At 43.0% G+C, this 20,330-nt stretch overlaps 1 protein-coding gene across 2 annotated transcripts; it reads right to left on the reverse strand.

Moving 5' to 3' along the window:
• Positions 1-149: 149 nt before the first annotated feature.
• On the reverse strand, positions 150-18,207 carry LOC149323472 (2-Hydroxyacid oxidase 2-like). 2 transcript variants are annotated; one of them, XM_089511360.1, is made up of 7 exons: positions 18,071-18,207; positions 16,804-16,955; positions 12,372-12,655; positions 7,477-7,692; positions 5,755-5,913; positions 2,816-2,885; positions 150-378 (listed from the first exon to the last, which is right to left on the reverse strand). In XM_089511360.1, exons 1-7 carry the CDS (start codon positions 18,199-18,201, stop codon positions 323-325), a joined length of 1,068 nt encoding a protein of 355 aa, XP_089367486.1. In that variant the 5' UTR covers positions 18,202-18,207; the 3' UTR covers positions 150-322. The 2 variants fall into 2 exon arrangements, with proteins under 2 accessions (XP_089367486.1, XP_089367477.1); XM_089511351.1 differs by having other exon boundaries at positions 12,399-12,655; positions 18,071-18,201.
• Between the last annotated feature and the right edge of the window lie 2,123 nt (positions 18,208-20,330).

The raw sequence follows: 20,330 nt of genomic DNA on the forward strand, positions 1-20,330 counted from the left end.
TCCTAGGGCTGTGGGAATGATAAAATCCAAAATCAAATGTTTTTGATCATACATTTGGACCAGAAAGGCTGATGATATAATTAATCACACTGTATCTTATGCATCATTTCTTAGGCTTGCTGCAAATAGAGATACTGAACAATCAATGGAAGCGACTGCACACAATCAAATGGGCTTCTTTCTCCCACCAATATAACAGGACTGGAGTTGGGCTGATGGGGTGTTTTCTGACCTGCTGGCTGCCCCCCCCTCCCCTTTCCTTCACTGAAAGGCCTGATAGTTCCAGTTGTTTTCTGTTGGATGAGCATAGCAGGAGTCTTCTTTACAACCTCGAGTATTGAACAAGACGCTGGTCAATTTCTGAAACATTTCTGCAGCCTTAATGAAAGGAAGTCAAAAAGAAAGAACAGCCATTCAGTGGTGGGATACAGGGATGAAGTTCTTCATTATGAATGGATGATCTGAGGAAAAACCCAGTACTAATTTTTAATAGAGGAAGCCAACATTTCTCCATGATTTTCCAATGGGATGCTCAAACAGTGAATATTCATGGATTTCTTCTCATAGACTCATGATTTTCTGAGTCTGAATTCACTAAAGCAGTTACAAACACATAACCACTCTTATGCTTGGCTACTTGGCTATATTTCCACAATGGTGAACCTACTCTGAATCAATCTTGCACAAAAAACAAACAAACAAACAAACAAACAAAACCAAACAAACCCATAATAGGTTCACCTTAGTCCAAATGCATCTGAGGAAGTAAACTTAAGTCTACGAAAGCCCATACTGCCAACTTTTTTCCCCAATTAGTCTCAAAGGTGCTACAAGACCTCTCTACACACAGGTTCTGTTGGGTATAGCAACTATCGCATGCTGAGACTCTCTAGGTTCTAAAGAGTCTCAGCATGTGATAGTTCTTGTAGCACCCTTGAAACTAGGACTTTACATGTTTGTGGTAACTTGTTGTTTTTAGAAGATGCCCTCTCACTTCATGCATGCACACCTTGCTTAGTTATGCAGACTCCACTTTGTTAATCCAGTCTCCATTTTGTCTTCAAGATTCCATTTTGTCTCAACATTGTTAGAATGTTTCTTTTGATCAACTAACAAAACCATTTTTTCCTTCTAAATGTCTTTTTACAAGTAACATGTAGGATTTTCCTTATTTTATCTTTACCATAAAGCTGTGCTTGGTAATGAGCTATATACAGTGGAACCTCGCCATACGCGTGCCCGCCATACGCGGCCTTGAGCATATGCGCTGAAGCTGCGGCGCGCGCGCGCGGGGCGGAAGAGGCGGTGCATCCCATTCAATTGAATGGGCGCCCGTGCCGCCGCGCCTCCGCGCACGAGCCCCATTGTTTACAGTGGGGCTCGAGCATAGGCAGAAATCGCCATACGCGGCAGGATCCGGAACGGATCCCCCGCGTATGGCGAGGTTCCACTGTACAAGATCTATGAGTAAAACTATTTTATGTTACTTTAGATCAGCGGTTCTCAACTTCTGGGTCACGACCCCTTTGGGGGGGTCAAATGACCCTTTCACAGGGATCGTCTAAGACCATTGAAAAAACATATTTCTGATGGTCTTAGGAACTGAGACACCGCAATTTTATGGTTCGGGTCACCACAACATGAGAAACTGTATAAAAGGGAGCGTTAAATGTTCGGGTTGGAAGTTTTCCGACCGAGCAAAATGGCACCCCCAGCACTGAATGGGGACAGCTTGGTGCCATGGAATGGAATGGGGCCATTTTAAGGACAATTTGCTGTGTGATAAAATCCATTTTTTCCATTAAAGAGTCCCCTTCCCATTCCCATAATGGCGAAAATAATATGTGCGATAAGGTCCTCTGTCTCATCTTTTACTAGGCTGATAACATGTGTGTGGGAAAGGATTGGCTGGTCCCCTGTTTCTCAAGCTTTGCTAAGAATGATCTGTTGTTGAAATTTACCAATACCCTAACAGATTCACCTTAGGGTCACCATAAATTGGAAATGACTTGAAAAGACACACAGCACACACACACGGTGTCTCCCAGCTCAGTCTCCCCAATCCACACATACCAGGGAGCAGCTGCTGCTATCGATGGGGGTCTGTTCCTTTGTCATTTGGGAAACAGCTCACAGATGTTCCCACCTCCTCCCAAGAGCAACCTCCAGAGCAACAGGCAGAAACAGGACCCTTCTCCCAATTCCTCTTTCTGGATGAGAGGGATGGGAAGATTGTTCAGCTGCTTCTTGTTTCACAGGGAAACAGACCCCTCCATTTCAGCAGCTGTTGCCCATTGAGTGAGGATTGGGGGACTTCCATGCTACCTACGTATCCTTTAAACTAGTCAATACATAAGGATTGTTAATTCAAATCAGCCACAAAGGCATAACTCAAAGGAAATTATCGCACCCAGAAATCCCGCTGGGATAGATGCAGGATTGAAAAGCCAAAACGGTGTGTTATCACACACAGCTGTGGCCAGGTGAGTATAACCCGTATGCAGCCCAGACCCCAGCTGTGCTTATCCAGCAGCTTTTTAGGGGCAATAATCTCCTAGGTTACACTTGGTGAATTCGGGCCCTGAAAATTAAACTATGCATAACAGAAGGAATTAGTTTCCGAGCTCTGGTCTGTAGTGTGGAAATTGGTGACTGATATTAATGCTAATTTTATAAACATCTTAGCAGCTTGTTCCTATCACTTTGCAGTCCTCCTTTTCTTTGACAGCTTTGGTATGGGACAACCATTTTAGACATAACATAAAGATCTCATGGTAAGAACTATAACCCAGAAGTAAAAGGGAGGGGTGCTTACCAGCCAGAGCCATTGACAAACGAAATTCATCTTTTAAAATCTTCAAAACTTGTTGAAGTCCTTTTTCTCCCTGTTCAAATAAAGAGCAAGGGTTTGCCAATTAGGAAGCCATCATAGATGAGACAGTGGTTTTTGAGAGACTTGACAGAAGGCTTGTTTCCTGTGACATACATATTCTGTGATCGCAATGTTGCCTCTGATCAAACAGGCTTTGCCAATTTTCAAAGCACTATGAAAATCCAAATAACCTGATACGGGGTGACTGTGGAGTAATTTTCACCTTTGGGTAATATTCAAAGTGCTGAGGCAGAAAAAGTCTGTTGCCTGGTATACAGGTTGACATAAAGGTATGGAAAAAGAGAGGAAGCAAATGGTGAATGGTGAAACCTAAGTGGAAGAATCCACATATGCCCAAATTACACCTTTAACAGCCAAATAAAAAAATGTAGAGGAGGCTCAAGGATGTATAGTAGTTATTCTACTACCCTACATCCATCTGAGCTTATTCAAGCCAGTAATGCACATGTTGGGAAGATAATGGATTCCAGGTTATGGCATATAGCTGTCAAAGAGGTCCTGCAGAAAAGCAATCTTCCAATGGCTAATCTGTCTAAGTCCAATTTTTCTTGGTACTGCAGTTCTCATATTTTACACTTTTCCTGCTTTACTAAGCTTATCATGCTCCTTTCTCAATTTCTTGTTAAAAATACTTCCCCAGAACTTGTGGGGGGAAATAATATCAAGGAATTCCTGAAATAATTAATTTGTTACATCCCCTGCCAACATAGGTGAAGCTCAGAAGGAGGCACTTGGACAACCATACCAAGCTCATGTCCTCCATCCCTCCATTAGCCTGCATGGAGTCTTTCTGGATGATAAACATAAAGTTACATATCACCCTGTAATCAAGGATCTCAGGGCAGCATGCAAGAAAATCAATTTAAACAGATCAAACACATATTAAACCACTTAATACTAAAACAAGGAAATTTAAAACTACCAGTAGTTAAAATAACTTAAGACAATTTTAAAGGCATGCACATTTGCAGATATGAACAAAATTAGTAAGTCTCCAAAGCTTTAGTAAAAGATTGTGAGACTCTTCAATTCTACTGTAAGTTTTATGTTATTTTAAAAGTCATTTTCTGGTTTTGGATATTCTTGTTTGGTGTGAGTTGAAATTAATTCCTCCACACTCCTTTAGTCATTTTGTCGACATGTTCTTTCCATATTTCCAACTCTTTGCATTCCCTCTTTCTCTCCAATTTTCATTCTGCTATCTGCAAACACACAGCTGTTTGGGATTGGAACTGTTGGTGTGTGATTTTGGAACGAAAAGACACAGCATAATAGATACATGTTCTGTCTCCATCTTGCCCTTATCTTTCTATAAAAACAGAATGAAACAACAGGTTGCTTACCTGAAATAATGGAGGCTCTTTGAGTGGCCATCTATGAACTCACACACATGGGTCACCTGGGCAGTGCATGTTATAGAACCTTCTAGAGCTGTGAAAGAGAGTTTTTTTGTGGGAGCCATGCACATCTAATGTGATTTAGTGCATGTCTGACGTGATTCATGCTCAGTTTCTTAATTTTTAGGCCATCACAGCAGCTGCCCAAGGACAGTAAACACCACAGAGGGGGAGAAGGGTAGGGTTGCCTGAGTTCACAGAAGACCACTCCAAGAACAAAAGTTACCTGTTCTTCTTCTTTATGGTCCTTGCGACTCACACAAATGCGAGACTAAGAAGCTACTCACAACGGGAGGAGGGAGTATCATGTCAAATATGAAAACAGAACAGCTCTCCCAAATATGCCCTCTCTGCCTAGTGTTGTATGAAAATTGAAGGCTGAGACCCTGGGGGCCACCCTGCTCCTTTGAGCAATGCCATTTAAGCTGCCATTGCTCCTGTTGAGTAACTCCTGACAGTGGCAGGGGGTTCTTTTCCAGCCAAGCAATAGGTCATGTGTATTGTGGAGGAATTCCACTTTAAAAGTCTTTGGGTTGAGACAGAGAAACCGTGCTTGGACCTGGAATAATATACAAACAACCTCTGCGACTGACAGAAGAGGGCTGTATGGTTCACATAAAACTGCACAGCCCCGTAGACATCATAGCCTACTTTATCAGTACCATTACACAGACTGTGCATGTTCATGGAGTAATGGTTACTGGGTTAATCAAGCTAGCAATGTCAGAACTATACAACTTGAGCATTAATTGAACATACATGCAACACATAACTAAATGAGAGACCTGCACCATGTAGGTGGAGTGTGATGCTCTCCCTGTGAAGTTCAACGTCCTTCCCTCTACATCTTGGGAGAGTGATGTCAGTTCATGGCATCACGCAGATTGGCAGCTTGAAGCAGCCTCTGGCCACTCCAGCCCCGGTCACTCCCTGTTTGGCAATGGTCTGCAACACTCCCTGGCTCACATGGTCTGCAATAGATTGCCGGCAAGGATTGCTTTTTTGCACTCCTTTTGTGGCTGCCTTAGACGGCTGCAGTGCAACATCAATACAACCCAGGGGTGTGCATCATCTGTTTGCCATGCCACCGGATCGGCCCAAAGGTGGTGCTTTTGGCCCGTCTGTTTTGGGCCAGCTTCAGAGCCAAAGTCAGACATTGCCTAAGTGCTTCCCCATCTCTCTATAGCCAGGAAATGAGTGAGCACCTGAATTCAAAAGCTACCTTCTATCAGAGAAGGGGATGCTGCAAAAAGAGATATTGAATATTTCTTTCTGCCGCATCTGAAAAAAGGACATAGATTTTCATAACCCTAGGTTACTTGAACACATGTCACCAACAGGATTCCAGTCACTAGGCCTGAGTGTAACCAAAACTGAGAAAGCTAATTTTTAACATTTACTTAAGGAAACTGCTGTTCATTTGCAACTTTGGACTTTAACTTATAGTACAGACACTATATTCACCTTATAGGCCAGACCCCAAAGGGCAGGCCTTCCAATGAAGACACATTTTGCCCCAAGTGCCAATGCTTTCAATACATCGCTTCCAGTTCGTATTCCACCATCGAGGTAAACTTCAACTTTTCCTTGCACAGCTGCTGTAACTTCAACCAGAGCATCAATCTGCAAAAAACAGAATGCAATAACTCACAAATGGAAACAGTGGCATAAATGTGGGTGAGAACAAAGATATTTTGTGATGTTGTGTCCCAACTTCTCCTGAATGTGGGAATGCACTTCACTGAATCATAGAGGTTGAAGGGACCCCAACATCTGGTCTATCCCCATGTCATGCAGGAATGCTCTCCTGAAAGATGTCCATCTAAGCTCTGTTTAAAGACCTCCAAAGTAGGAGAGTCTACTCCCAATTCCAGTAGTCTATTCCACTGTTGAATAGTTCTTACAGTAAAGATGTTTTTCCTAATGTTTAGGTAGAATGTCTTTTCTTATAATTTTTCAGGTCCTATCCTACGGAGTAGAAGAAAAGAAACTGGCCTCTATCTTCTTCAGCTAATTAAAAATGACAATCATAATACCTGAGAGCCAGTTTGATGCAATGGTTTGAGTGGTTGGACTACAAGTCTGGAGACCTAAGTTCCATGGCCTGCTGGTCATGGAAACCCAACTGCACTCTCTCAGCCTCAGAGAAGGCTGAAAGGTGAAAACCCCTCTGAACAAATCTTGGCAAGAAAAACCCATTATCGGTTCACCTTAGTGTTACCATAGGTCAGAAATAACTTGAAGGCACGCAACAACAACAACTCTTCCCCATCTTTTATTCCCCAGGCTAAGCACGCACAGCTCACTCACCTGATCCAAATAGGATTTGATTTCTAGTTCTTTTACCATTTTGATAGCCCACCTGATTTTTCCTGCACAAATATAGTAGCTAACATTTCTGTTGAAGTTCATTTTGTTAAGGTCATTGAATCCTAATTCTGTCTTCTGAGATATTAACTATGGCTAGTTTGGTGTCATCTGATAATTTCAGTTTTGTGCCCTTCATTACATTTTTCTTCGTATATAAAGTTGTTGAATAAACAACTTTATATATGAATAAACCACAGGACAGAATCCTGTGGTACCCAATTAGTAATTTCTGTCCCTTGTGATTGTGCAGAATTCTAAGGGTTTGATCTGTAAGCCAGCTACACATCCGTCTTGTACGAAGATATCATAGGGAACCTCATCAAAAGTATTGAAATCAAGATACAATGAGCTGGAAGACACCTCAAGGGCTGTCCAGTCCAACTCTCTCCCACGCAGGAACTCACAATCAACGAACCCCTGACAGATGACCATCCAGTCTCTGTTTAAAAACCTCCAAAGGGGGAGATTCCACCATGCTCCAAGGGAATGTGGTCCACTTCCAAACAGCTCAGTACGCTACACCTATAGCATTCCCATCATGTACCAAGCTTGTAACTCTGACAAAGGGGGAGAGAGAGAGAGAGAGAATTGGAAAACTAGACTCGCATGACTTGCTTATGAAAAACCAATGCTCACTTTTCGTAATCACAGCATTCTTTCTAAGTGGTCAACAAATAATAATCTGTGAGTCAACTCTGTTTTTTCAGTTCTTCCATTTTTTACACATATGTGCACACACACACAGAAATAAGACACCACTGTAGACATGAATATTAATACAGATGTTCGTGTTAAGGACAATGTCCCACCACTTACAGTTGCAGGAACCCCATCCAGCTGTCTTCCTCCATGATTGGATACAATAATCCCTTGGACTCCATGTCTCACAGCCAGTTCTGCATCTTCCTTTGTCAGAATTCCCTTGATGATGAGAGGCAGGTGTGTCAGGCTCTTTAACCAAGCGATATCCTTCCAACTGATAGATGAGTCCATGGAGTCATGTGGCAGCCCATACTCTGAATAATCATTATCCTTGGGTACAGAAGGACACATCATTGCTCCTCGGGTTGTTATTAGTACAAGTTTTCAACATTTTACTGTCTTACTATAAGTAGAATCATAAAATCATAGAGTTGGAAGAGATGCCAACAGCCATCCGGTCCAACCCCCTGCCATGCAGCAACACACTATCAAAGCGCCCCCCAACAGATGTCCATCCAGCCTCCATTTAAAAACCTCCAAACAACAGTCCATCTGTTAAAACGCTTTTGATGTTGCACAGTGCGTGAGGCAACATGTCAACGTTTGGCACCAGATTTTCCACCTTTGTGAGGGAGTGTTTTTCACTGCCAAACAGCTCTTGCTGTTAGGAAGTCCCTCCTAATGTTGAGGTGGAATCTCTTTTCCTGTAGCCTGAATCCACCTCTTAGTCTCTGGAGCAGCAGAAGATAAGCTTGCTCCATCCTCAGAATGACACCCCTTCAAATACATATACAGGGCTATTATGTCACCCCTTAACCTTCTCTTCCCCAGGCTAAACATATCCACCTCTCTAAGCCATTCCCCATAGGGCATGGTTTCTAGACCTTTCACCATTTTAGTCACTCTCCTCTGGACATGCTCCAGCTTGTCACTATCCAAACTGAATTGTGGTGCCAAGAACAGGACTAAAATAGAACCGGTATGACTAAAATAGAACTGACTAACCTTCAATCTAGACATTACACCTGTATTGATGCAGCCTGGAATTGCATTGAATTTTCTAGCTGCCACATCACACTACTTACTTGTGTTCTAAATGAGATTTCTAGATGTTCTTATTTAGATTTATAGAGGATACCAAATTAGCACTGGTAGCATGGTATAGTGATTTGAATCTTAGACTATGACTCTGGAGAGCAGGGTTCAAATTCCCACTCAGTCATGAAAACCCACTGGGTGACCTTGGGTAATTCACAGTCTTTCAGCTTCAGAGGATGGCAATGGCAAACCCACTCTGAAGAAACAATGGCCCGTTCCGCACGGGCCAAAAGTACGTGCATGGCACGTACTAGGGTTAGAAAAGGGCGTCCTTTCTGGATGCCCCCAACCCTAGTACGTGCCAAGCACGTACAAAATGGCGGCACCCATTCTACATGGGCGCCACCATCTTGACGTAGCGGACACTTAGTGTCCACACGTCACGGTGCAGTAATGACGCCACAAGTGTGCCATTGGTGCCTTGCGGCGTCATTACTGCACCGCAAAAAGAAGCTGCTTTTTGCAGCTTCTTTTTGCTGGACGGAGGAGTCACGCGGTTTGGCCGCTGAGGCTCCTCCTCGCAGCAAATGAGGGCGCTTTACAGACCACCCTTTTGGGCGGTCTGGAAAGCGCCAATATTACTTGCAGAAAACAGTAAAGACATCACTTAAAATGATTTTTGAAGAAAGTTAAGGAATGAAGTTAGAATGCAGGGTTAACTGCTGAACATTAAGAAAATAAAAATAATTCCCACAGATACATAACTATAAAATGGGTGATTAAGACATAGTAACAGTTAAATATTTTCTATACGTCTTCCTAGTCTTTAACCTAAATGAAGACTGTAGTCAGGAAACCAGAAGACTATGTTAAATATTTCAGAATCTTCAATGCCTCAATATTTCCAGTTCCTTTCTATGGTTGTGAAAGGTGGACAGTGAAGAAGGAAGATCTGTGACATCAAGGAAGCTGTGACAAAGCACAAATGAAAATTTGTATGTGTGTTTGTGTGCATTTTAAAATACATTTCAACACACATTTTTAATGTATTGTTTTTGTGAGCATTTTCCAAATATATGTATTTCCAATTAATAAACCCTTTTGAGTGCATCCCCCCCCTTCCCCAAAAAATCTATCTTTATTGGTGATTATTCTTCTGTAGAACTGGGTCACAAACCTCAGATATGTATGGATTTCAGTGGCAAGCAATATTTTGGTTAACGTTTAGGTCTGGAAACTGAATTTGGCAAGTTTACCTTGAAATGTGAACAAACCAATTGACATACAGTACACTGGTGCCTCGGGTTACGAAATTAATTCGTTCCGCCATTCCTTTCGTAACCCGAAAATTTCGTAACCCGAAAAATAATCCGTTAGCACTGGAAAGCCTATAGCTGCACTTTGCAGCATTTGAATTTCGCGCCGAAATGAATTTCGTAACCCGAAAAATATTTCGTAACCCGAAACAGTTTTTGCCAATCCAACTTTTTCGTATCCCGGAAATTTCGTAACCCGATCATTTCGTATCCCGAGGCACCAGTGTATTTGGCTGAAGATTCATTTGTTTTTCTTGTCTCTGTCTGCTCTCTAGTGGACACTTACAACAATGCAGTAACATTTTGTAATTAAAGCATCTTACTGTTTTGGACTGCATAGCCCTTATTGAGTTTCTAGCACAATGCAAATGCTCATGTTTTTGGATATTTTTCATGCTGTGTCATCCAATGGTGGGCTAACACTTTGTAACTATAAGGACATTATTAAGGGGAGTTGGGAGCTTAGTTCTATGTGGGGGGGGGGGGGGAGAAAGTAACCTATGCAAGGGGAAGTGGCTGCTTTGGGGTAATTTTACAAATGAAGTAAATGAAATCCTGCTTGCCATGCAACCCCACTGGGTGGCCCTGGGCAAGTCACACTCTCCCAGACAGGGAAGGCAATGGCAAACCCCCTCTGAAGAAGGAGAAACTCCATGATACCTTCTCCTAAGGATCACCATGAGTCCAACCAACTTGAAAGCACACAACAAAAATTGGTGCTAGCGAGACCAGGTTCCAAAGGAAAAATGTGGTTGTTCTTGAAGGAAAAATTACATGAAGTTATAAGAAGTGTGGCATTACTGAATTAATTAAGAAGCTTTTAAGGTATGGAGTTGGTGTAATTTTGTCAGAGTATTGTGTTTCGGTGTTTTAAATGTGCGTATGAGGGTTAATGTTTTAGGGGTGTTATTGTCATATTTGTTATTGTTGTATGTCTGGGTTTGATTTGTAAGTAACTGCATGTTGTGGGTTTTTTTAAATTAATAAAATGTATTTAATAAAAATAGATGAAACAAGCTTTTGAAGCTCAACTGGCTTCTTCATTGGGCAAAGATGCTGAAAATCAAACAGAAGAAAGGTATCACTGTTTTGTGGATTTTGGATGTTATTGTTTGCAGTGTGGCCAACACAGCTACTCTTAAATATGCTTTCTAGATTTCAGGATACTGCATTTTAGACACAACAGGAGAATCCTAAACAAGAGGGAACAAAGGGCTGAGACTTAACTTTTTGAGGTCTTTATCTCTAACAAAAGTCAAATGTTTGTTGTTGTTGCTGTTTTTAATGGGACTACATTTGATGTGCTTTAAGCAGCATTTAAAGGATTTTTCAGATGCAGCGACATCATTTTGCTAATGGGGACTTATTTGCTTATTTTGGGGCTCAACAGTTGGGCGGCTCCACGCCACCTGTCTTTGTCCCGAGTCGGTGCTGCAGCAGCCACACGCTACAGCACCGATGCGTAGCCAAAAAGAAGCTGCCTACAGCGGCTTCTTTTTTGCGGCATCACAAACAGGAAGGGGCGCTGCCATGACGCTACTTCCTGCCAGTGACATCCGGATGCTGCGTATTGTCGTCATCATCATAGTGGCGTTCGTATGGACTAGTGTGCGGTTGGTGCGCGCTTCTGAACTCTAGAATTGGTGCCGGCGTGCCTCTTCCCGCCCATTTGTACTGGGCCTTTATTTCCTGGACTTCACTATTTGTTTTACAGAGCATACATGTCCCCTCGCCTTTTTTTTCCAAACACACACACACACATTTCCGTTGGGGAGGGTAATGGATGAAAAGGAAGCTCCAGCCCATTAGCATGCAACTAAGAGGAAAGAGATACTCTGGACCTTAAGAAAGGTTCCTCCACTTTTTCAAACACACACACACAAACACTTCTCTCTGGGGGGGGGGGGGGGAAGCTGAAGGGAAGTGCAGCTCCAGTCCCAAGCAAGCAAAAAGTTACACCATGCATGCATCATCACCACACACTTATCAGGACACAAGAAAGCCTCCTCGCTGCCCTTGCCTCCTTTTCCTTCCTGGGTCTGGCATGCATGCACAGTACCACCCAGGGCGGGAACTGGGTGAGTTTTTTCCCTGAGGTTTCACTCCTGCCTTCAGGAATCTGAGACATGCAGCTTTCAAAAAAAAAATCAGTCCTGGACTTTCATGGTTTTTCAGTAGCAATGGCAACCCTACTTGCCACCCCCATCCCCACAATACCCTGCCACCCCCTTTTCCCCCTTCAGTATCCCCTTGCTGATCTTTATCCCCTCAGCACACCCCCCCCCCCCGGAGCTTTCCAACACCCCCAGAGGGCACTTCCACCTACTTTGGGTATCACTGCGCTAAATAAATAAATTGTCAACCCACTGGTATCAAGTGATTTTGCAAATCATGTTTTGGTGTGACATCTGAATGGTCAAGACCAGTTATGGGCATTACTCAGCTTCTGGAGTCTGCTTGCACCATGGAAATGGAAGTGAATTGGTTAAGCTGAATGATGGGAACACAAGGATAAAACTGAAAAACAGGCATGCATCTCTTAAATCAGGTTGCCTCTTGTACATTTTGCCAACTCAATTCATGTTTTGAACCTTGTGTTCCTTGGCCTCTGTTATCATAAATATTTGAACAGGATATTGATAGAAGCTTACCAACCTCAAAGGCACCTTTGAAGTTCTTCACTGTAAAAGAAGAAAGGAACTGCAAAGTGTTTCGAAGGTCATCCCGTCTCTTGCCAGGGTATGGCAGATCAGCAGTGAGCACCAGGGCCTGGAAACCCAATGACTCTATCCGCCTCACAAGCTGCTCAGAGAGGTCCCTTCTCTTGTGAATGTAGAGCTGGAACCACTGGAGACCAGTGGGAGCGGCGGCAGCAATCTCTTCCACGGAGCAGGTGGAATAAGTGCTGGCAATGTAGCAGGTATTCATGGCTTCAGCCGCTTTAGAGACAATAGGTGAATGGGAGGAAAAGGTATGAGCTATGTTTGCAGACACATTCCTGCCTTTGAATCTATAGCTAATCCCTCTTGTTTCTTTGCAGAAGAGACCTTCCATGCCTCAACTGGAGCAAAGAGAAAGTGGAACTGGAGCAGAGGAGCCAAAGCACTTGCTGATCTGCTTGTTCCTTCATTTCATGGGAAGTCCCTTCAGGCCTTCAGTCTGAATGCCTCCTCCAAATGCCAATTTTTTAAAAAAACTGCCCTGGTCCTTACTTTTTAATGTGGGTAGATGGGATATGCTTATTACATCATGCCTTAGTGAGACTCCTTTGGCCCAAGAGGGTCTTCCCTGTTGTGGCCCTCACCATGTCCAGTGGTCTCCTCACTGTAAATAGTTATGCGCCCAGCACTGTGTGTCACTGCTGTCCACTGAAGACCAGTCTGGTACTCAGGCATTCCCCTCTTTATTGTCCTAATTGTCAGTCTTATCACTTAACATAGTTTTTAATGAATGTTTTTTTATGAATGTTATCAATTTTATTATTTTATCATTTAAACCACTGTTTTGACATGCCTTTTTTATTTTATTTTTTTATTCCATTCCCCGGCCCCAAGACTGAGGGGCATTAAATGTTCGGGTCAGAAGTCTTCCGGCCAAGCAAAATGGCACCCCTCAGCACTGAATGGAGACAGCTTGGGACCAGGGAATGGAATGGGGCCATTTTGAGGACACTTTGGTGTGCGGTAAAATCCATTTTTTTCTCGGTGACGTGTGGGGCTCTGAACGCATCGTGAACCTTTGCATTTCCGGGGTGAAGAAGGAGGCCACTTCCTGTTTCCTGTTTCACGTGATGCTAGCCTCATGTGAATGATTGCTTCGTGTTCTATGGGCTTTATAGTCTATTTTGCCACTCAAACCAGCACTCTTTCTATGGGCTTTATAGTCCGTTTTGGCAACCAAACAAGCACCCTTCCCTAATGGCATTGAAAACAGCCGCTTTTTCCCTCCTCGCCAGCATGTCTCCTTCCTATACAAACATATGTAGCAGAAGTATTCACATTCTATCAATCTAAAAGCACAATCTGTCAAAAAAAATGTTGCTTGCGAAGCCAAGTGGCGGTGCGAGAGGGGAGGCATGTTCCACCCACTGCCCACCCTCTGCTCTGTCCACGTTAAAACATGAATACATTCATTCCCTAGTAGCTGTCTGCCCTTTCCCCAACAGCATCAGAAACAACCGCACTTCCTCCTCGGCAGCAATGGAAGCGGAGGGAGTACCGAAAGCAAATGGAGCAAAATTGCAGCGTGGCATCATAGGAAATGTGGCACCTTGGAGGTTGGGGGGGGGTGTACCAGGACCGAAGCAAAGTTGCATTCCACACCAAGACCAATTCTAATTGGATTCGAATTGATCTTGGAAAAAGATTTTTGAATTCGCTAGTTCACCGAATTCACCTACATCAGGAGTTACTTGGGATTGACTTAGGATTGGCTTCGGAATGACTCCCCATAGAAAGCAATCACATGTGATAATCTATCACATTATAGCGTGAATTTGCATGGTTAGGCCTGGAATGGCTTCAGATTGGAGTTGCAAAAACCATCATGTAATATCGTCCAAGGTTTGTTCAGAGGGGGTTTGCCATTGCCTTCCCCTAAGGCTAAGGTAGTGTGACTTTTGCCCAAGGCCCTCCCAGTGGGTTTCATAGCTCCAGAGTAGTCCAGCACTCAAACCACCATGCCATACTGGCTCCTTGCACATTATGCCCCCTGTAAATGAGACTCTATGTTCTTCGCCTTGGTCTTTCTCTGCCCAGTTGCGCCTGCATTTGTGATGTTGGTTGGTTTTCAATTGATTACAAATATAGGACCCTTCTTCTTGTGCAACACAAAAGGAAGAGAGACTTAAGCATCCCACTTCAACTCCTATTCTATCCTTGTCCTATTCTGCAGCTGAGTTTGTATGGAAGCTCTCATCTGTGCCAATAAGAGCTTTTTCCCTACACATAAATATGACACAGTAGTGGTTGAATTCTTGTTGGATTTTGGCAGGAGAAGGAAGGCTAAAACCTTTTTTCACCCTGTGGTCTTCATTTCCTATGTGAAAGAAAATCCAATGCATATGATTATAGATAACACTATCAGCACATGACAGTTCAGTGGAAGAATACCAAGAGGATATTTTGTTGTTGTTTCAGCATTCTAACATATGCTCATAGCAAACACTGCTCTCATCCACTTCCAGCAGCAAAGACTGAAGCTGCTTTGCAGGTGAATTAAAAATGTTCATGACCCATACCTTTGGGTGAGCTCTAACTGGGATAGATTCAAATGGCTTTGTTCCACAGCATTTCCTCCTAAAAAATATGCCTGAAACTGATTGCACTTATTGATGTGGAGGAAGGCATTACAATTTATTTATCCAGCCCATATGCAGCAGAAGAAAGTGACTGGGGAGGCTGCATCTGCAGAATTTCTGTTTGGATGCATTCCCCCTCACCTAAATTTTCAGCCTGAGAGATCAAGGCAAACTATGGGCTCGTTCCCGCTTGCAGTTTAAATTATGCTAAATTGATTCCTCGCTGCGGTTTAGAAGTCGAATCCAAAAGGTCCCTTGTTCCCACTATCCAAGCAATTTTTTTTCATATCCCAAAGGAATTGGTTCATTTTGTGGAACGTTTGTCGTTCCCACTTGGTGCCCCTCTTCGAAATATACGTCAATCAAATGACGTAAACCCATGCTTGGGGGGGGGGCATATCATACACACTCACACACACACACATCTTTCCCCCTTCACAGCTGTCTCTATCACACACAGATTCCTCCCTCACACAGCAGCAGAGGTGTCTGGCCTCTGGTGGTCCCCGATGACTCCGGCTGAAGCACAACAAGCCAGAATGGCCAGAGCTCCCTGACTCTGGGCTGCTACTGAGCCCCTCGCCCAGGACATTGGGCCACTTGATAGAGGTGCTGGAGCTGCATTCTGCATGTCTGAAAAGGAAGAGGAGGAGGAGGAGAAGAGGAAGGCAAGGCAAACCTTTGGGGTTTTTTTTCCCTTCGGTCATGAAATTGATGGATTGATTTCGCAATTTAGCAATTTAGCAGTTGTGACCTCGCTCTATCAATTTATCGATCAGTTTTTATTTTATTTTATTTTTTAAAAAGCAAAAAGGCAGCACTGGGGGTGTGTGATATCTCCCACCCCTCTGCCATTCATCCTTCCCACTCCAAATGATGCGATTTTGATATGTTGTTCCCACTTGTTGAACCTGCTGCAGAATCTTATTTTTTTCTTTTCAAAAAAAGACCGGCAGGGAACTGCTCTTTGAATAATGTGGGTTTTTTCTATTTGCCTCGCATCGTTGCGATTGCAATCGATCACACCAGGATCGGAATCTGTTTCAAATGGGGACAAGGATCATATAATTCGCTTGCCAATTCATTTTTTTTTCATAGTGGGAATGAGTCCTATGTGTGTATGGAGCTTAATTTGTAAATGAGCATAGTATGTGCAACATTACACAGCACTGACTTTAAGTGGAAATTAATAACAGAGCATAAATGAAGATGTGCATCTTATGCTTTTGGGTTCATGAATAAAAGTTACAAGCTTTTAAACTGTCAGCTCCTTTTTGTTATTGTTTCTATTGTTATTGTTTCTATTGTTTCTAAATCTTAGGACAGACAAATGGAGTAGAGGGAGAAGGCAAAATGAGGACCCCATATTCCACAAAGGAGCAACAGTAGCAGCCCAGAGAAGGACTCTTCATTCATGATCTAAAACAAGATTATGTTTGGACCTCTGGGAAATGACATGGGAAAGAGGCAGAGTATTGAGTGATAAAGTCACTCTCTGAGAACACTCCAGGACTAAGTAGGTGGCCTCGGGGTTGTTCATGCAGCAAGAGTTTGCAAGTTCAAGCCCCGGATGTGTTCTTTCAGTAGAAAAGGCTGGAAGGAATCTCTGCTTACAGCCAGATATGATATCTGGTAGCATCTGACTTACCAATCCTTCACCAGTTCAGTATTCATTTTGTTACCCTACCCCATATCCTCATGAATATGACATGAAATCTAGTTCAAACCTGCCTGAAGACTGTATTAAAAGCTGAAATGTTTTTTCCTGGCAAAGAGCTTCTGGCATACCTCTTGCTGTGCTCTGCTCTCCATCAGGGCAAGTCAACTTATGGAAGCCAGTGGGAGCAATTCCTACTGGGAAGCTGATCTCACTGCCAAGAATGGTGGTCTTTGTGTCCAGGGCAGAAACATCTCGCAGCAAGCGTGGCCGGAAATAGATTCTGTTTGAAGAGATATAAGATTTGTGGTTTTTGTTGTTGTTGGTGTGTGCCTTCAAGTCGTTTCCAACTTATGGTGACCCTAAGGCATAAGGTTTGCTTGGCAAGATTTGTTCAAAGGAGGTTTGCCATATGCTACCCCTGAGTTTGAGAGCATGTAACTTGCACAAGATCACTCAGTGAGTTTCACAGCTGACCAAGAAACTGAACCCGGGTCTCCAGAGTCATAGTCCAACACTAAAATGACTATGGCATGCTGTCTCTCAGATATAAGATGTCTGCTATTAAAACAGCAGGGCTACTGGGAGTTATTTCTGTTGCAAGCCCAAAGAAGCACTGAGGAAACTTATCAGTCTATTCCGGCAAGCAGATTACTTATGAATCTCGGTTTATGGGAAAATCTCTCTCTCTCTCTCTCTCTCTCTCTCTCTCTCTCAAGTTTATCACATGGGAGCCAAAGTGCCCAAACCCTATGGATAAAGAGAGTTTAAATCCCAGGAATATCTTGCAAAAGTGGGATTGTTTTCAGACACATTGGGCTAATTGAGCATGAACGTGACATTAATCCAGAGAGTGGGCAAAATCGCACTGCTTTTGACTTTTGGGATTTTCCTTATAGACAACAAAAAGTAAAAAAGGATGCACAAAAGGGATATTTGTTGAAATACTTAAATCTGGGGAAGAAGGAAGTCATGAGATAGTTTAATATAGTTGAAACATCAGGATAGAGAGATTGGTAATTTAGGAGGGTTAGGTAGGTAGGGAAGGTAGAATGGAGTAAAGAGATAGTTAGAGTAAGTGTGGAGGTTTACAGGAGAAGAGAAGATTGGATAGTGGGTGAAGATGTTGTGAGGGAGATGGACAGAGTAGTAAATAATAGGAAGGAAGAGAGGAGGGGGATGAAGAATGAAAGGTAGGAGAAAGATGTAAGGAAAAGGAGATAGGGAATGGTATTAGAATAAGTAAGAGTAGGTAAGATAGAAATGTTCATTTGAAGGAACGGAGAAGAGGAAGAAGAAAGAAGGGAGGGGGGTGGAGGTTAGATTTCATGTAATTGTAAGTGTGTAATTTTCTATAAATATAAATAAAAAAGAAAAGAAAAATCTAATCTATCCTACCTCTTATATGCCATGAGGTTGTTATCCCGGGTCCAACATTCATCAGCACCACCAGCAATAAAATCCCAGACTGCCTTGGGAAGATGCTTTTTAGCATAAGCTTCAAAGTCTGACAAACACACCAGAGTCATTTCCAAGCAAACAGGATCCTGAGAAGAAGTAGGAGAGAGATTGGGGGTGAATATAACAAATACAGACAGCTAACAAAAGTCTTGAAGCCCAATGATACAAAACTACTTTCACAATCAATGGTGGATTTTCATAGGTGTCCAAAGGAAACACAATCCTTCATGCTAAAGACGTTCATGTGGGTTGTTTCAGAAATGTAAATGAAACTTAATTCTGAAAATATCGAAGTTGCCGGGACCAAAACTCTTAAAAAATAAAAATAAATCACAGCTCCACCAAAACCCTAACTCTAATATGTTCGTCCATGATTTTCAAACTGCAATTCACTGTCTCCTTCCCTTTAGGCTTATGTTTATTTGGCCTCTCCAAGAGTGCAGTGAAAAGTTACTTTTAAAAGTAATTGATTATAGTTACAGTGCTAACCCACTCCAAAGTAGGTAATTGCTGTTACAATTTGAATTTACTTAAAAGTAAACCCTTACTTAAAAGTGAATCCTTATTCCTTGCTTTTTAAAAGTAACATGTTGAATCTCAATGTCAAAGTCTTAGATGGACAGGCTCTGTCAGAATATAGAATCATAGATTTGGAAGATATCACAAGGGCCACCCAGTCCATTCCCTTGCCATGCAGGAATACACAATGCATGCCCCGACTCCGCCCCCAGGCCAGCGTGATGCACCACACAGTGCCCAGCATCATGGTGCTCTATTGGCGCTGCATCTACATGATGCAGTGCCAAAGGAGCAGTGAAAAGCCGCTGCAGCAGCGGCTACAGTGCCCTTTCCATGGCACAGAAAGGAACCACTTTTTGCGGCTCCTTTTTGCACCACGGATAGGTGAGATCAGGGCCTTGGCATGCGGTTGCCACAGCCCTGATCTAGCTCTAAAAGGGGTGGCCTGTACAGTCCCTCAGTCTTCTTGAAACTAGCCAGATTTGTTAGAGGTGCTGCTATTTTGTTATAGTTGTGCACACACCTTCTGTAGTACTTAGCAAAGCCAAAGAAAGACTAAACCTGTTTCCTGGACCAGGAAGTAGGCCAGTTATGAACAGCTTCCACTTTTGCTTGCAAAGGAGTGATAGTTCTTTGGCCAACATCATGGCCAAGGTAAGTTATTTGCTCAAATTAACACTTCTTGGCCTTGACTATCAGTCCAGCACCCCTGATGCATTGGAAGGTGTTGTTTCAGGTGGCTTCCCAGGGGTTTTAGAAGATTGCAATGCCATCCCAACTGGCTACAGCAAAGTCTCTGTAGCCTCTCAGCAGAGAGTCCACCAACCTCTGAAAAGATACTGGTACTTGTGTAGACCAAAAGGAAACACAGTGAATTCAAACAGGCCCATATGGGGGATGAACACCATTCGATGTGTAGACTTTTCTGCCAAGGTGACCTGCCTGTAGTCCAATCTGCATAGATAACTGGCTTGCCCCAGTTTCTGAAAGAGTTCACCCACCTGGGACATGGGATAATGTTCAGATCATACCACTGAGTTTAATTTTTGGTAGTATACACAAAAACAATTCTCTGATTCCCCCCCTCCTTGGGCACAATGATGACTTGTGATACCCACAAACTGTATGAGGGTTGAATAATCCCCATTTCCAACATCTGCAGCTCCTTCACTATCAACTTTCTCCCTGTGGGAAAGACAAACATCATGATTGCTCTGCAGATAGTTTGCTATCATCTGCAGCTACAACATGTTGAGGATCTGTTGTAAGATCTGGGATAGGGAAAAACTGGGCAGTTAACTTGGCTGTCAGTTGAGATAACTGGTTGTGCTGCTTAGGGCTGAGTCTTGAAAAGGGTTTAACAGGCTACCACTCTTTGGCCCCATACAGATTGCCAAAATAAAGCTGCTTCGGGTCACTTTGGAGGTATGCTGTTTAAATGATGCATGCATCCCAACAGTCTGGAAGCTGCGCCAAAGCTGCTCTCCAGTCCTTAGGACTGGATCGTGGCTTTGGCATGGCTTCCAAACTCTTAGTATGCATGCATCATTGAAGCAGCATGCCTCCAAAATGATTATAAAAAGGTCATAAAAAGGACTGTCAGGCCACTCTTCCCCTTCAGCTTCCAGAACTGAAAATGTGAGAAGGTGTCTGGGTCTATCATAGAATGGCATCAATG

Source organism: Sceloporus occidentalis, unplaced genomic scaffold, assembly GCF_023333645.1.
Source record: "Sceloporus occidentalis isolate IW3139 unplaced genomic scaffold, rSceOcc1.0.p SCAF_1, whole genome shotgun sequence".
Classification (NCBI taxonomy): domain Eukaryota; kingdom Metazoa; phylum Chordata; class Lepidosauria; order Squamata; family Phrynosomatidae; genus Sceloporus; species Sceloporus occidentalis.

What these genes read in the sequence shown, in the direction of transcription:
- LOC149323472 (XM_089511360.1), bottom strand. Translation starts at nt 18,201, where the DNA reads ATGACTCTGGTGTGTTTGTCAGACTTTGAAGCTTATGCTAAAAAGCAT. An exon ending in AACCTCATGGCATATAAGAG is followed by an intron (nt 16,956 to 18,070) that starts GTAGGATAGATT and finishes CTCTTCAAACAG; the next exon opens with AATCTATTTCCGGCCACGCT. An exon ending in ACTTCAAAGGTGCCTTTGAG is followed by an intron (nt 7,693 to 12,371) that starts GTTGGTAAGCTT and finishes TCTGTACCCAAG; the next exon opens with GATAATGATTATTCAGAGTA.